We start from the raw sequence: 16523 nt of genomic DNA on the forward strand, positions 1-16523 counted from the left end.
AAACCCTAGCCCCTCTCTCCCCTCAAAGCCTAGTTCGTTTTTGGCGATTTTTGGGGGATTTTCGGAGGATTTTAGCGAGTTTTGGTGAGGTGTAGCGAAGGGGATCTTCCTCTCTCGGATTCAGGGGTTGTTCTAGTATATCAGAGGCGAGTAACATCTCGCTCAGCCCTCACCCACTGTTTGTATAGCTTCTATGAGTTTTTATTTCGGATTTTTGAGCCTAAAATATATTTTTGTGCATAAAAATAGATGCTTTACATTCTAAGCTACAAGATCTATATTTTTCAGTTAGTAAAAAGCTCACCAACGTTTTTGTAATATAGATTCAGATCTGGAATTAGTCTTAAACATGGGTTTCATGTGATTTAATGGCTTTAATACGTATTCAAACATGACCAAATATGTTTAGGGTTTTAATGTAAAATATTACATGCAAATCTTTCGTTTCTGTTGATATACATGTGTTAGAATCAGATATATATTGCTGGACATGATCAAAGAGAACATTAGTTTATAAATTTTGCAGATAATTATCGTAAGCAGAAAACTGGGGATTTTCTGCTCAGTCGACCAATGAGTCGACTCATTAGTCGACTTATGAGTTGACTTATGAGTCAACCAATGAGTCGACCAATCCTAGTCGACCAATCCTAGTCGACTCATGGGTCGACTGATGAGGAGATTTTCAGTATTTCTTCAGTTTAGATCTGTTTGAGTTATTTCAGTTTAACTGAAACTGTATATGTTTGTTTATTGTTGTTGTGTGCTTTAATATGAACGAGAAGTCACCTCGAATGAAGAGTATTAGAAATTTATTATAATCTATATCTTTATATGTGAGATGACATGCGGACACGAGTTTAGGTTTGCGCACCGAGACACGTGAGAAATTAGGGTATATGCACCTGTTCATATAATTCATCTAGTCCATGTGTTGGGCAATTATGATGTGTAGTCCATGTGTTGGACATTTATCACATTCAGTCCATGTGTTGGATAGTTTTCATATGCAGTCTATGTGTTGGACATCCACTATATCAGTTTAGACCTTGAGAGTTTACACTGACACTTACATAGGCTGGACATGACACTTATATGAGTTATGACACGACACCGTAATTAAGTCTGAGATGAGTTTGCCTTCTTTTATTAATGTTCTTGTATTAGATTTTGGGTTTGGTGTTTAGGGATTTACAATTTGAGCTACATGGTATATACATGAGGGTTTCCTTGTTTGGATTATTTCGCTCGATTTGAGCTACATGGTATATACATGAGGGTTTCCTTGTTTGGATTATTTCGCTCGACATACTTATGCTCGTGTTGTAACTTCCTAAATACTAAAATCCTCTTATACATAGGTATTTACAATCTGAGCTACATGGTATATACATGAGGGTTTCCTTGTTTGGATTATTTCGCTCGACGTACTTATGCTCACGTTGTAATTACCTAAGTAAGATTTGTGATTATATATATATGTTATAACTGTATTTTCTGTAGACAACGAGCCCTTTTTCTTGGGGTTGGTTGTGATGTTGCTCGCTAGCGCTTTGACGATCGTTGTCCCTTCCCCTTTCAGATAACGAGCCAAGAGCCCGGAGAGTCGCAGGTTGATGGCGAGACACTTTAGCTTCAGCTATTCTATTATAGTTATATTTTACTTTTGAGCTCCACTGTAGGCTTTTGTTTAGACATTTTGAGAGTTTATTTCTAGAAGTTGTAAAGGCTGTGTGTCTTATTTCCTCTTTTTCAGACTTTATGTATTTGAGACTTGTTGGAACTTCAGTTTATTCATTTCAGGCATTGAGTTCTATTTCAGTATGTTGGATGATGAAATAGCTATTTGATCACTATCATTTCATCAGTTATCTCTTGTATTTATCTTCTACTTGCTTTGTACCTACATCTGTTATTGACTGTACTAGAGAGATAGTAATTGTGATGATGAAACATGTTATTGCATGGTGTGGTGCATGGCAGGTTTGACATTCTTGGTTTCACTTTGGACTGCAGCCTTGTGTGAACCCAGGGGCGTCACAGTTGGTATCAGAGCTCTAGTTCCAGTATCCTTAGGATCATCCTGTGTCGAGTCGTGGAGCTAGGATAGAGTTTCTTAGGATTCATGTACAGAGTCTGTAAGGATTCCCTAGCATGAGTGAGGACGATATATGCGTATATCTCAAAATTTGTGGATATTTTTTTTTATGACAACTATTTTGTGTAAACTTAAAGTATTTGTGTGAATACTAAATTGTTGTGAAAATCATATTATGATATGCTATGTATGTGTATATGTCTATTTGGACTCATAAACTCTTGTTTTCTTATGATCAGAGAGATGGAAGGACATGGTAGACCTCGTACTCGGAGAGCTGGACAGGTAGAGTCGCAGCAGGCTCCACCCCGAGCCACAGCAGGCACCACGTGAGCCGCAACAGGCTCCCCAGTATCTTATTGATCTCATGGCTCCCATCACAGCTAGGATGGCAACAATTGCTCGTGGCGAGTCATTTCGCGCCACCAAAACCTCCACCACCACCACCACCAGTAGATCAGCCGCAGGGGATACCAATAGTTCCTATCAGTGAGAGACCCCCAAAGGCCGCACCTACAGTTATTCCAACGGCAGTCCTAGATAGAGCCACAGAGCAGGAGACTTGGCTCCGTATGGTTGAGAGGTACTAGAAAATGAGAGCAGAGTTCCAGGGGTCAGCAGATCCTCTTACAGCCCATAAGTGGAAGGAGGATGTGAGTAACATCCTCGATATACTTAATGTAGATTCGGTCCAGAAGCAGCGATTGGCGTCCTACAGTCTGAAGGGAGACGCCGGGAGATGGTATAGGCTCCAGTTCACTCCAGAGCACCGGATGACCCTCACATGGGAGGACTTTGTTTATTTCTTTGATGGACAGTATATTTCTTCTGTAGCACGGACTGGGAAGGAGCTTGAGTTGTCCCGGCTAACTCAGGGGGATATGTCAGTGGTAGATTTTGAGAGCAGATTTATGGAGTTGCTACACTTCACGGGCATGTGGCAGACAGGAGAGCGATAGGCTCAGATGTTCCTAGCAGGGCTCCGCCCTAATCTTTGTCGTTACCTCATCTTGAGGAAGTTCTATTTAGTTCGGGAGGTAGCTGAAGCCACCACTTCTCAGGAGATTGAGACTGCCATGTTTTAGAAAGATAAGGAAGGGAAGACCAAGGCAGGACAGACCGAGGATAAGGGGAAGAACAAGAGATCTTTTTTTGAATCCCAGCAGCAGCAGCAATGTCCCCATAAGAAGGGACCCCAGCATCATCAGAGAGCGCATCAGCAGCGCAAGTTCCAGGGAGTTTTCTATAACTGCCGTAAGGTCGGGCATAAGGCATCGGAGTGTCGCAGCGTACCAGTAGGAGCTCAGCAGGGCAAGGCCCTGAACCAGCAGCAGCAACGATAGCAGGGCAGAGTTCAGGGCTAGCAGACGAGACTTGAGGCATCGCCAGCAGCACAGAGGACTGAGGGGTAGATTCGGGCAGTTCAGGAGGTTCCTCAGGGGCAGATAATACCATATTCTCCAGCACTAGTAGCAGAGCAGTCTCCACCCACAGGCAGAGTATATGAGGTAGTACCGCGTGATTATGGAGCTAGCAGAGCAGTGGTGGAGGGTACATTTCTTGTGAATTCTTTTCCCGCCCGTATTCTCTTCGATTCGGGAGCTTCGTATTCCTTTATTTCGTATGATTTTATGTCTAGACTCCAGCTCGTAGCTCAGCCATTAGACACCCCTTTATCAGTTTCCACCCCTTTAGGTGAGATATAGCTTCTGGAGAGCGTTTGTAGGAGGTGTACTATCAGTCTAGATGAGTTGGAGTTCGTGGTTGATTTGATAGTGTTGTATATGTCCGAGTTCGATGTCATCCTTGGTATGGATTGGTTGTCTTCCTACCATGTTAGTATTGACTGCTTTGCGAAGACAGTCAATTTGCGGGCGTCCGATGGGTCCGAGATGATTGTGGTAACCTCTCAGGACAACCATTTTGCAGAGTCATTTCTGGCGTACATCGAGGAGGTGATGCGATGGGATCAGGGTATTGATTTATTGGGGACTAAAGTTGTCTCAGAGTATCAGGATATCTTTCAGGACATACCTAGACTACGTACTGTGAGAGAGGTTGAGTTCTGTATTGAGTTGCAGCCAGGCACAACCCCGATATCCCGCGCACCCTATCGTATGGCACCAGCTAAGATGAGAGAGCTTCAGACCCAGTTGGATGAGTTGTTAGCTCAGGGTTTTATTCGTCGAAGTCATTCTTCGTGCGGCGCACCGGTCCTCTTCGTGAAGAAGAAGGATGGTAGTATGAGATTGTGTATTGATTATAGGGAGTTGAACAAGGTCACTATCCGGAATAGGTACCCATTACCTAGGATTGATGACTTGTTCGACCAGCTGCAGGGAGCGCAGTTCTTCTCGAAGATTGATCTTCGTTCTGGTTATCATCAGTTGCGGGTTCGGGAGATGGATATTCCCAAGACCGCCTTTCTTACTCGATATGGATCTTTCGAGTTCATGGTCATGCCATTCGGACTGACCAATGCACCCGTGGTATTCATGGACTCGATGAACCGGGTTTTTCGTGCCTTCTTAGATCAGTTCGTGATTGTTTTTATCGACGACATTCTCAATTATTCGAGATCGGAGGCAGACCATGAGGAGCACCTACGGTTATCTTTGAGGACTCTGCAGGAGCATCAACTATATGCCAAGTTCATCAAGTGTGAATTTTGGCTTTCAGAAGTCAGATTTCTCAGCCATGTCATCAGTAGAGAGGGCATAGCAGTGGACCCGACTAAGGTTACATCAGTTCTTGATTAGGAACAGCCGAAGACGGTGACAGAGATTCGTAGTTTCTTAGGCTTAGTCGGCTATTACAGGAAGTTCATCCAGGACTTCTTAAAGATTTCGACGCTACTTACGCACCTTACGAAGAAGGGCGTACAGTTCATTTGGGGTGTAGAGTGCCAGAAGGCCTTTGATATCTTGAAGACTAAGTTAACTTCAACACCAGTTTTGACTATTCTGAGTAGTGACAAGACGTTCGTCGTCTATACAGATGCATCGTTGGCAGGCTTAGGAGGTGTATTGATGCAGGCTCAAAGAGTAGTAGCATATATATCACGGCAGTTGAGGGTGCATGAGCAGAACTATCTCACTCATGATTTGGGGTTAGCAGCAGTAGTATTTGCATTGAAGTCATGGAGGCACTACTTGTATGGAGTATAGTTTGAGTTGTTCACAGACCACCAGAGTCTGAAGTATCTTTTCTCTCAGAAGGAACTCAACTAGAGATAGAGGAGATGGATTGAGTTTATCAAGGATTACGAGTTCGCGATTCAGTATCATCCGAGGAAGGCGAACGTCGTAGCAGATGCTTTGAGTAGGAAGCGACAACATCGGGTTTCGGCTTTGAGGTGTTCGTTGTATAGAGATCTTCTTACTCTTAGCCAGTTTGATTTCAGACCCGAGATTGGTGGAACCGGTGCATTTTTGGGAGCTGTGTCAGTTCAGCCATCATGGAGTACCAGAGTAGTCAGAGCTCAGCTGGAAGACTCTTGGATTCAAATCCGAAAGGAGGAGATTTCCAAAGAGCCTAAAGCTGATTGGATCATTGGAGAAGATGGAGGTCTACGGATGAAGGGTAGGCTGGTTATGCCATCCAGTGCTGAGCTGAAGAGAGAGTTATTTGATAAGGCACATCGTACTAGGTACACAGTACATCCAGGGACCACTAAGATGTATAAGGAATTAAAGAGACACTTCTAGTGGAATGGTATACGTAGAGAGATTGCAGAGTATGTGGCTAAGTGTTTTACCTATTAACAAATGAAGGCGGAGCATCAGAGACCAGCAGGAACACTTCAGCCGTTACCCATCCCAGAGTAGAAATGGGCGGATATTTCTATGGACTTTATTGTATGGTTGCTGAAGTCGAAGAAGGGGAATGATTCTCTTTGGGTGATCGTGGACCGGTTGATGAAGTCAGCACATTTTATTCCAGTGAGGACTACATATACAGCTGAGGCGTATGCGAATTTTATTCCAGTGAGGACTACATATACAGCTGAGGCGTATGCGAGGATATTTATTCGGGAGATAGTCCGACTTCATGGAGTTCCTGATACGATTGTGTCGGATCGAGGTTCAGTGTTCACTTCACATTTTTGGAGGAGTTTCCAAGATTTATTCGGCAGTAGGTTATCTTTCAGTAGTGTATTCCACCCACAGACAGATGGTCAGACGGAGAGGGTGAATCACGTGTTGGAGGACATGTTGCGGGCTTGTGTCATTGACTTTTAGGGCAGCTAGGAGGAGCATATTCTACTGATAGAGTTCGCTTATAACAATAGTTATCAAGCGACAAACTGTCTGGCCCCTTATGAGGCATTGTACGGGAGACCTTGTAGATCACCGATATGTTAGGCAGAACCGTAGGATAGCTTAATGCTTGGACCAGAGCTTGTGAGACAGACTACTGAGACGGTAGCATTGATCAGAGAGAGGATTCTAGCTGCCCAGAGTCGGCAGAAGAGCTATGCAGATAAGCGACAAAGACCCATGGAGTTTCAGATTGGAGATGCAGTTATGTTGAAGGTATCGCCGATGAAAGGCGTTCAGCGATTCAAGAGGTGGGGAAAGCTTGCATCGAGATATGTTGGACCCTTTCGGATTTTGGAGCGCATTGGAGCTGTGTCATACAGACTAGATCTTCCAGCATCGATGTCTAGTATACACAATGTATTTCATGTTTCTATGCTCAAGAAACACTTACATAATGAGGAGCAGCAGTGAGTATCAGAGGCACCAGAGATTCAGCTTCAGGAGGATTTGATTACTATCGAGATTCCAGTTTGTATACTTTCCAGGGAGGACAAGAGGCTTAGAAACAAGGTAATTCCTTTGGTGAAAGTTCAGTGGAACAGAAGAGGCGTTGAGGAGATTTCTTGGGAGCGCGAAGAGGACATGTGTCGCGACTATCCACACATGTTTGAGCAGGTAAATTAAATCTTCTTGTATGACTTATATATGGCTTATAGATTCAATTATGTCGATGTTTATACTTAACGTTAAAATGAGGGTATTACCACTTATCTCCTAAGTACTCGGAACATAGGGTATATATATGAGGGGTTCCTTGTTTGGATTTTTCGCTCGATGTACTTGTTCCATTTAGTTAGGGGTTAAGTGGGGGTATTTACATTTTAGATGGTTAAGTGTAGACATCGAATATGATTTTTCGAGAGCGTGAAGATGATATGTAGCGCTACTTCCTGCATTTATTGAGGAAGTAAATTGATTTATGTGCATGAGTATTTGTGTGAATATATTTAGATTTAACGCTAGAATGAGGATATTTCCGCTCAATTTTTAACCTTTTGGAACACATGGTATATATATGGGGGATTTCTTGTCTGGATTTTTCGTCCGACGTACTAGTTCCATTTGATTAAGGGTTGAGTGGGAATATAGTCATCCTGGATTGTTAAATATAAATATCGTTATATGCTTGTCTAGAGTAATATTATTTGTTTGAATATGCTTTCTGAATTTCGAGGACGAATTTCTTTTAAGGGGGAAGAATGTAAAACCCCGTATTTTGTTAGAAGTATATGTGAACTATTAGTGATAAATAGTTCTATTTGTGGTAAATAATTTGAGGTCATGGATATACTTGGTAACAAGTTATTAGACATGTATGAGTGTGGTTTCATAGAGTTTTGTGTATTAGTTTTGGCTGAACAACAAAACAAGCACGAATCTGGAAAAAAATGTCTGCTCAGTCGACTTATGAGTCGACTCATGAGTCGACTAATGAGTCGACCTATGAGTCGACTGACGGGCTGATTTCAAGTTTTTCTTTTCTTTTGCGGGTTTGGTTTGGTTTGTTTCTGGTTTAACCGCTTACATAAAAACTCTCCTACCCGAAACCAACCCCAAAACTCATCAGACCGCAGAGAAAACCCTAGCCCCCCTCTCCCCTCAAACCCTAGTTCGTTTTTGGCAATTTTTGGAGGATTTTCGGAGGATTTCAGCGAGTTTTGGTGAGGTGCAGGGAAGGGGATCTTCCTCTCTCAAATTCAGGGGTTGTTCTAGCATATCAGAGGCGAGTAACATCTCGCCCAGCCCTCACCCACTGCTTGTATAGCTTCTATGAGTTTTTATTTTGGATTTTTGAGCCTAAAACGTATTTTTATGCATAAAAATAGATGCTTTACATTCTAAGCTGCAAGATCTATATTTTTCAATTAGTAAAAAGCTCACCAACGTTTTTGTAATATAGATCCAGATCTGGAATTAGTCTTAAACATGGGTTTCATGTGATTTAATGGTTTCAATACGTTTTCAAACAAGACTAAATATGTTTAGGGTTTTAATGTAAAATATTACATGCAAATCTTTCGTTTCTGTTGATATACATGTGTTAGAATCAGATATATATTGCTGGACATGATCAAAGAGAATATTAGTTAATAAACTTTGCAGATAATTATCGCAAGCAAAAAACTGGGGATTTTCTGCTCAGTCGACCAATGAGTCGACTCATGAGTCGACTTATGAGTTGACTGATGAGTCGACCAATGAGTCGACTGATGGGGAAAACTTCAATTTTGTGTTTTGTCTGGTCGACCAATGAGTCAACCAATCCTAGTCCACTCATGGGTCGACTGATGAGGAGATTTTTAGTATTTCTTCAGTTTGGATCTGTTTGAGTTATTTCAGTTTAACTAAAACTGTATTTGTTTGTTTATTGATGTTATATGCTTTAATATGAATGAGAAGTCACCTCGAATAACGAGTATTAGAAATTTATTATAATCTGTATCTTTATATGTGAGATGACATGCGGACACGAGTTTAGGTTTGCGCACCGAGACACGTGAGAAATTAGAGCGGACACGAGTTTAGGTTTGCGCACCGAGACACGTGAGAAATTAGGGTATATGCACCTGTTCATATAATTCATCTAGTCCATGTGTTGGGCAATTAACCTGTTCATATAATTCATCTAGTCCATGTGTTGGGCAATTATGATGTGTAGTCCATGTGTTGGACATTAATCACATTCAATCCATGTGTTGGACAGTTTTCATATGCAGTCCATGTGTTGGACATCCACTACATCAGTTTAGACCTTGAGAGTTTACACTGACACTTACATAGGCTGGACATGACACTTATATAAGTTGTGGCACGACAGCGTAATTAAGTCTGAGATGAGTTTGCCTTCTTTTATTAATGTTCTTGTATTACATTTTGGGTTTGGTGTTTAGGGATTTACAATCTGAGCTACATGGTATATACATGAGGGTTTCTTTGTTTGGATTATTTCGCTCGACGTACCTATGCTCGTGTTGTAACTTCCTAAATAGTAAAATCCTCTTATACAATCTGAGCTACATGGTATATACATGAAGGTTTCCTTGTTTGGATTATTTCGCTCGATGTACTTATGCTCACGTTGTAATTACCTAAGTAAGATTTGTGATTATATATATATGTTATAATTGCATTTTCTGTATACAACGAGCCCTTTTCCTTGGGGTTGGTTATGGTGTTGCTCGCTAGTACTATGACGCTCGTTGTCCCTTCCCCTTTCAGGTAACGAGCCAGGAGCCCGAAGAGTCGCAGGTTGATTGCGAGACACTTTAGCTTTAACTATTCTATTATAGTTATATTTTACTTTTGAGCTCCACTGTAGGCTTTTGTTTAGACATTTTGAGAGTTTATTTCTAGAAGTTGTAAAGGCTGTGTGCCTTATTTCCTCTTTTTCAGACTTTATGTATTTGAGACTTGTTGGAACTTCAGTTTATTCATTTCAGGCATTGAGTTCTATTTCAGTATGTTGGATGATGAAATATCTATTTGATCACTATCATTTCATCAGTTATCTCTTGTATTTATCTTTTACTTGCTTTGTACCTACATCCGTTATTAACTCTACTAGAGAGATAGTAATTATAATGGTGAAACATGTTATTGCACAGTGTGATGCATGGCAGGTTTGACATTCTTGGTTTCACCTTGGACTACAGCCTTGTGTGAACCCAGGGGCGTCACAATGAGTAGCACCCGAGTGTAAACTCACCCCGTTGTTTTTCAATCTTTTTCAAATGAAAATTAGACAGCTTTATCTGTATCTTAGAGCTTTGGAACATGAGAAGGATCTTTTATGGTGTTTGATGTTGAAAGTTAAAGTTATACTGGTCTTGCTACTATGCATATGTATTAAGAATCTTTTGACTCATTGGAGTGAACTTGTTATAATGTTTTGCTCTGAGACTTCTCTATTTGTCAATATTTTTTTTTAAAATGATGTTTATTATATTATGGAAGTGCACCGCAGGCTTAGCATGTACTTTGTGTACGTGGTGCCGTTGTCATGCATCTTAAAATATCCTGTGTATTTTAGGGGTGTGACAAGTGGTGGTATCAGAGCCTAGGTTTAGAAGTACTAGGCTTAGAAGTCTATAGATAGTAGTGCTTAGAAATAAAATTTAGAATTGTTTTTAGGGATTATTGATATATTGTTTGTTTTCTTTATAACTAGATGACTAGGAATAGCACGAACACTACTTCAACTCGAGAAAGTGATTTGCACCAGACTTTGGGGCAAATATTTGGTGGTAGAAATGTACTTGGATCTAGTTTCGGAGAAAATCAAATAGATGCCAATACTATGTTGCAAATGATGCAAAATCTCAGTAATGTGATGCAAAATCAGCAGCAACAACTTAACAAATAGCAAGAATCTCGAGACATTGATCATCCTCGATTACGAAGTGGTATGGCGGAGTTTAAGAGGTTGACACCACCTACCTTCGAAGGAAGTATTGATCCTATGGTAGCTGAAGACTGGATCACAGAGATGGAGAAAGTCTTATTTATATGAAGTGTCCTGATGGAGAAAAAGTGGCTTTTGCGATATATATGTTAAACGGACGTGCATATGGCTGGTGGCAAATGCAGGAGAGAATTCTAGGAGATGGTGCTGACCAAATATCTTGGGAAGAATTTAAGAAAGTATTATATGATAAATACTTTCTAAAGATTGTTCGCCTGTAGAAGGAGAAGGAATTCCGTGAGCTGAAGCAAAATGATAAGACTGTGGTTGAGTATGAGGATGAATTTACCTATCTATCCAAATTTGCACCCCAGTTTGTTGCAACTAAAGAAGATAGAGCGCATCGTTTTGAGGAGGGTCTGCAAACCAAGATAAGGTTTCAAGTGAGCTCATTTGAACTCTCCCTTTATGCAGCGATATTGAAGAAAGCTTTAGTGATTGAAAAGGAACGAAAAGAAATTTTATCGGTTAATGATCACAAGAATGATGATATAAAGAAGAGATTCAAATCGGATGGACGTGGAGGTCATAACAAGAACTGGCAAAATAAGAGACAAAATGTGGATTCAAAAGGAAAGCAGACTATGAACTAGATGTCGATGAGATGCACCATATGTGACAAGTCTAATCATGAAGCGAAGAATTGTGGGAGAGTTACAGGTGCTTTTCTAAGGTGTGGCCAAAAGGATAACAAGATTGCAGATTGTCCTAAGTTGAATGAAACTCTGGGTCATAATACACCTCAACGTGATCAGCATCCTCAGGTAAAGGCTCGAGTTTACTCTCTAACTGAGCTAGAGGCTCTGGCAAATAATGATGTGGTGTCAGGTACTATACCTATATTTTCTACTTTTGCTCGACTTCTATTTGATTTTGGAGCTTCGCATTCTTTTATTGCTACACAATTTGTTAGGAAGCAAGGGTTGCCATGTGATGCACTAGAACATGAAATGTATGTTAGCACACCAGGAGATAATATACTAATATCAAATAAGTATTGCAAATGTAAGATAAAAATAGTGGATATGGAACTTCCAGCGGAACTGATCATCCTTAATATGCATGATTATGACATCATTCTAGGAATGGATTGGTTATCTAGAAATCATGCATATATTTTATGCCAAGAGAAAATAGTGGTGTTTAAAATTCCCGATCAATCGGAGTTTTGATTTGAGGGAAGTAAGGTGCAAAAACCTATGCACATTATATCAGCTAATCAAGCTCATCGCATGTTGAGAAGCGGGTGCACTGGTTTTCTAGCATCAGTGCAAGTTTTAAGCCAGAAAGAAGTTAGTCTGGATCAAATTCCTATCGTGCGTGAATTTCTTGATGTATTTCCAAAAGATCTCCCCAGAATGCCACCCGATAGGGAAATATAAATTTTTTTTGAATTAGTTCCAGACACAAGTCCGATCTCAAAGGCCTATTATAGAATGGCTCTAGCAGAGCTAAGAGAATTTAAGGAGTAGTTGCAAGAACTTCTAGATATAGGGTTTATTAGACCCATTGTTTCACCTTGAAGGTGCACCGGAGTTATTTGTGAAGAAGAAAGATGGTAGCATGCGGTTATGTATTGATTATCGAGAGCTCAATAAGGTGACTATATGGAATAAATATCCCTCACCAAGAATTGATGATTTGTTCGACCAATTGCAAGGAGCTCAGGTGTTCTCCACGATCGGACTATCATCAATTGAAGATTAAGGCTGAAAACATTCCAAAGACTACATTTCATACCCGTTACGGTCATTATAAATTTCTTGTGTTACCATTCGGGTTAACGAATGCACCTAGATTCTTCATGGATCTCATGAATAGGGTGTTCAAGCCCTTCTTAGATCATTTTGTGGTGATATTTATAGATGATATCTTGATATATTTGAAGAACCAGAATGAGCATGATGAACATCTACGTTGTGTGCTTGGTGTTTTAAGAAAGGAAAAACTCTTTGCAAAATTTAAGAAGTGCGAGTTTTGGTTATATAATATGTTTTTTCTAGGACATGTTATTTCGAAGGATGGAGTCTCAGTAGATCCAACAAAAATTAAAGCAGTTGTGAATTGGAAAAGATCAACAATTGTTCATGAAATCCGCATCTTTCTTAGCATAGCGGGTTATTATCGGAGGTTTGTAGAAGGATTTTCTCGTATTGCCTCACCTATGACATGTTTGTCTCAAAAGCGAATCAAAATTGTTTGGTTTGAAGTATATGAAATGAGTTTTCAAGAGTTAGAGAACAGACTAGTATCTGCACCAATTTTCACTATTCCAATTACAGGAGAAGATTTTACTTTATACAGTGATGCCTCTCATAAAGGTTTGGGATGCATGCTCATGCAAAATGGAAGGAGAAGATTTTACTTTATACAGTGATGCCTCTCATAAAGGTTTGGGATGCATGCTCATGCAAAATGGAAAAGTGGATTGAAACGTTATGAGATGATGCCTCTCATAAAGGTTTGGGATGCATGCTCATGCAAAATGGAAAAGTGGATTGAAACGTTATGAGCAAAATTATCCAACACATGATTTACAGTTGTGGCTGTTATTTTTGCCTTAAAAAAATTTGGAGACATTATCTTTATGGGGTGCGTTGTAAAACTTTTACTGATTACAAGAGTTTAAAATATATTTTTACTCAAAAATAGTTGAACATGAGGCAAATGAGATGGTTAGAGCTATTTAAAGATTATGATTTTAGTATTAATTATCACACGGGGAGAGCAAATGTAGTTGCTGATGCACTTAGTCGAAAGAGAAATATAGCTTGTCTCATTACTCGACAAAGGCATATATTAGAAGATTTAGATTGGTTGAGAATTGAGATCCGATGTCAACAACCATCGGCCGAATTGAATAACATCTAGGTACAGCCTGCTCTGGTTTATGAGATTAAGATCACCCAAAAAGATGACTTGAATTTGAAAGCCATAGAAAAGGAGTGGAAGATGACAAACAACCAGATTTTGTAATACACGGTGACAGATCCCTTAGGTTCAGAAATTGATTCTATGTTCCGAATAATCCAGAATTAAAGAAGAAGGTTTTGAAGGAGGCTCATTGTTCTAGATATACAATGCATCCTGGTGCGACCAAAATGTACAAAGATTTGTAGGAGATATACTGGTGGAATAACATGAAGAGAATTATTTGCAAATATGTTTCAGAGTGTGAAATATGTCAGCAGGTAAAAGCAGAGCATCAGAGACCAGCTGGATTAACCCAAAATCTCGACATACCAATGTGGAAGTGGGAGAAAATTACAATGGATTTTATCACATGATTACCATGATCTACAAGAGGTAACAACTCATAGTGGACAGTCTGACTAAATCGGCTCACTTCTTGCTAATCAATATGAAGTTCTCATTGAAAAAGCTTGCAAAGTTGTACATTACTGAAGTGGTTGGGCTTCATGGTGTTCCAGTGGAGAAAGTATTTGATAGAGATCCTAGATTTGTATCGGAGTATTAGAAATGTGTGCATAAAGTTCTTCAAAGTAAACTTTGTTTTAGCTTAGTTTTTCATCCACAAACAGATGGCCAATTAGAGAGAATAATTCAACTCTCGAGGAAATGTTAAGATGTTGTATCCTTGATTTGAAAGGATCATGGGAGGAGCATTTACCATTGGCAGAGTTTGCATATAACAATAGTTACCAGCCAAGCATTAAGATGGCACCGTATGAGGCTCTATACGGAAGGAAATGTCGTTCACCAATATATTAGGACGATGTTGGAGAAAGAAAACTTCTTGGACCTGAGTTAGTGCAACAACCTATAGACAAGATTTACTTAAAAGAGAGCATATCCGAAATGCACAAAGTAGACAGAAGAGTTATGTTGATCGGAGGAAAAGAGACATAGAATTTCAAGAAGGTGATCATGTATTTTTAAAGGTGTCCCTTAGAAGAGGTGTGAAAAGATTTGGAATATGAGCAAAGCTGAGCTGAGTCCAATATTTGTGGGACCGTTTGAAATTCTTCAGCGTGTTGGTGAAGTCGCTTATAGGCTTGCTTTACCGCCTTCTTTGGTCGGAGTCCATAATGTGTTTCACGTATCTATGCTAAGGAATTTTATTCGAGATCCAGATTAAGTTATAGAACTAGAACCCATTGGGCTAAAGGAAGACTTAACATATGAGTAGCACCCGGAATGTATTGTAGATCATACGGAACAAGTGCTTAGGAGACATTCTATTCGATATATGAAGGTTCAATGGAAGAATCACTCTGCAAGAGAAGCAATGTGGGAACTTGAAGATGAGATGCGGCAGAAGAATCCTCAACCTTTTGAGAATCAAGGTACGTAATGCTTCAAGGACGAAACTTTATTTAAGGTGGGTGTAGGCATATAAAATTGCTTATAGGTCCCTTAGCACAGTTCGGCATAAACCGACGAACCAACGAGGCGACGAGATCGACAAATCGCACGCGAACAACGGAATGAATCCACCCGCGTGCAGAATTAAGCTAACGAGTTAAGGAATCAACGAGTCATCCAACCGAGAATAGACTCGGACGAATCACGATCGAATCAAGATCAGTTTCAGACTCGAACTCAGAAGCGGATTTACTGCCAAATCAGGAATCCGACTTACTGTCAAATCAGATCAACCAATCAGAGTCTCAATCAACCGAATCACGGACAAAACCGGAAAACGGACACAACTCAAAAACTCGGAAAACCCACACCTAAGGGGGCTCGGCTTAAGTGTCGGCCACCCAGAGGTGGCCGACAGTGGCCGACGGTGGCCGACATTTCTCTTTTTGCGGGCACTGTCCTGAGAGCCTATAAATAGGCCTAGAGATGTTCATTTTAGGAGGTCGAACTTTCAAGAGCCGAAACTCTGCCGGATTGAAGAGCAAACTCAGAGTTTTGAAGACTTGAAGACTTGGACGTACAGATCTGATCCTCGGCGACCATCCACGTCAGAAAAGGCAGGATCTCGAGAGGAAGAAAGAACAGATCTGAGATCTACACGAGGTCATACTCCAGATCTAAGCTTGGTCTTAGATCTCGAGATCCGAGCGATTATTCCCTTGGTGGATTAATCCCTCCCGGCTATTATTCCCTTCGTGGAATAATACCCGTATAATCGTGTAGATCCGACCGGATCTAAATCGCGCGGTGGTCCACGGATTAACCCCGGCGTCGGCAAAGAACCCACCAAAGCGAGAGACCGCAAAACAGGATCTCGCGATTTGTTCACAAGAGGAAAGTTATAATTTTTATTTTTTTTTTCTTTGATTTAGTTGTAACCGGATCTATAAAAGACCGGATCTTTGTAATCCAAGATGACAATCATATCAATGAAAAAGAAAACAGTTTTCCACGCGAACAGTGGCGTGTCGCAGGCATCTCCCGTCCTAAAGCAGCAAGGCGATTCTTCAAAGTAGAAGCAGCGGCAAGAAGCTCGTTACGTGGCGGTGCATCTAATCCCAATACTCCAGGATGCAATCCAGTGATGTGACTCCTGCTCGAACCAGGAGCTGCCTGATGAGTGATGTATCCGCAGTGAACGCTCTCATGCTCCTCCGTCAAGCGCCACGACATCTCCCGTGTCACAGCCTGACGCCGGAGCTCAGTCAACGAACGATGCCGAGGAATCTTCGGCAAATATATGAAACCACTGCCA

The 16523-nt window shown here is 40.7% G+C and overlaps 1 protein-coding gene across 1 annotated transcript in view; it reads left to right on the plus strand.

Annotated features, from left to right (window-relative positions):
- The window catches only part of LOC109823399 (probable cadmium/zinc-transporting ATPase HMA1, chloroplastic), a 7797-nt gene continuing 6366 nt past the window's right edge, over positions 15093-16523 (plus strand). The window contains exon 1 of the mRNA XM_020389677.1: positions 15093-15189. Coding sequence (XP_020245266.1) covers positions 15093-15189 — 97 coding nt within the window. The remainder of the gene's footprint in view (positions 15190-16523) is intronic.

This window comes from Asparagus officinalis, chromosome 9, assembly GCF_001876935.1.
Source record: "Asparagus officinalis chromosome 9, Aspof.V1, whole genome shotgun sequence".
Taxonomy (NCBI): domain Eukaryota; kingdom Viridiplantae; phylum Streptophyta; class Magnoliopsida; order Asparagales; family Asparagaceae; genus Asparagus; species Asparagus officinalis.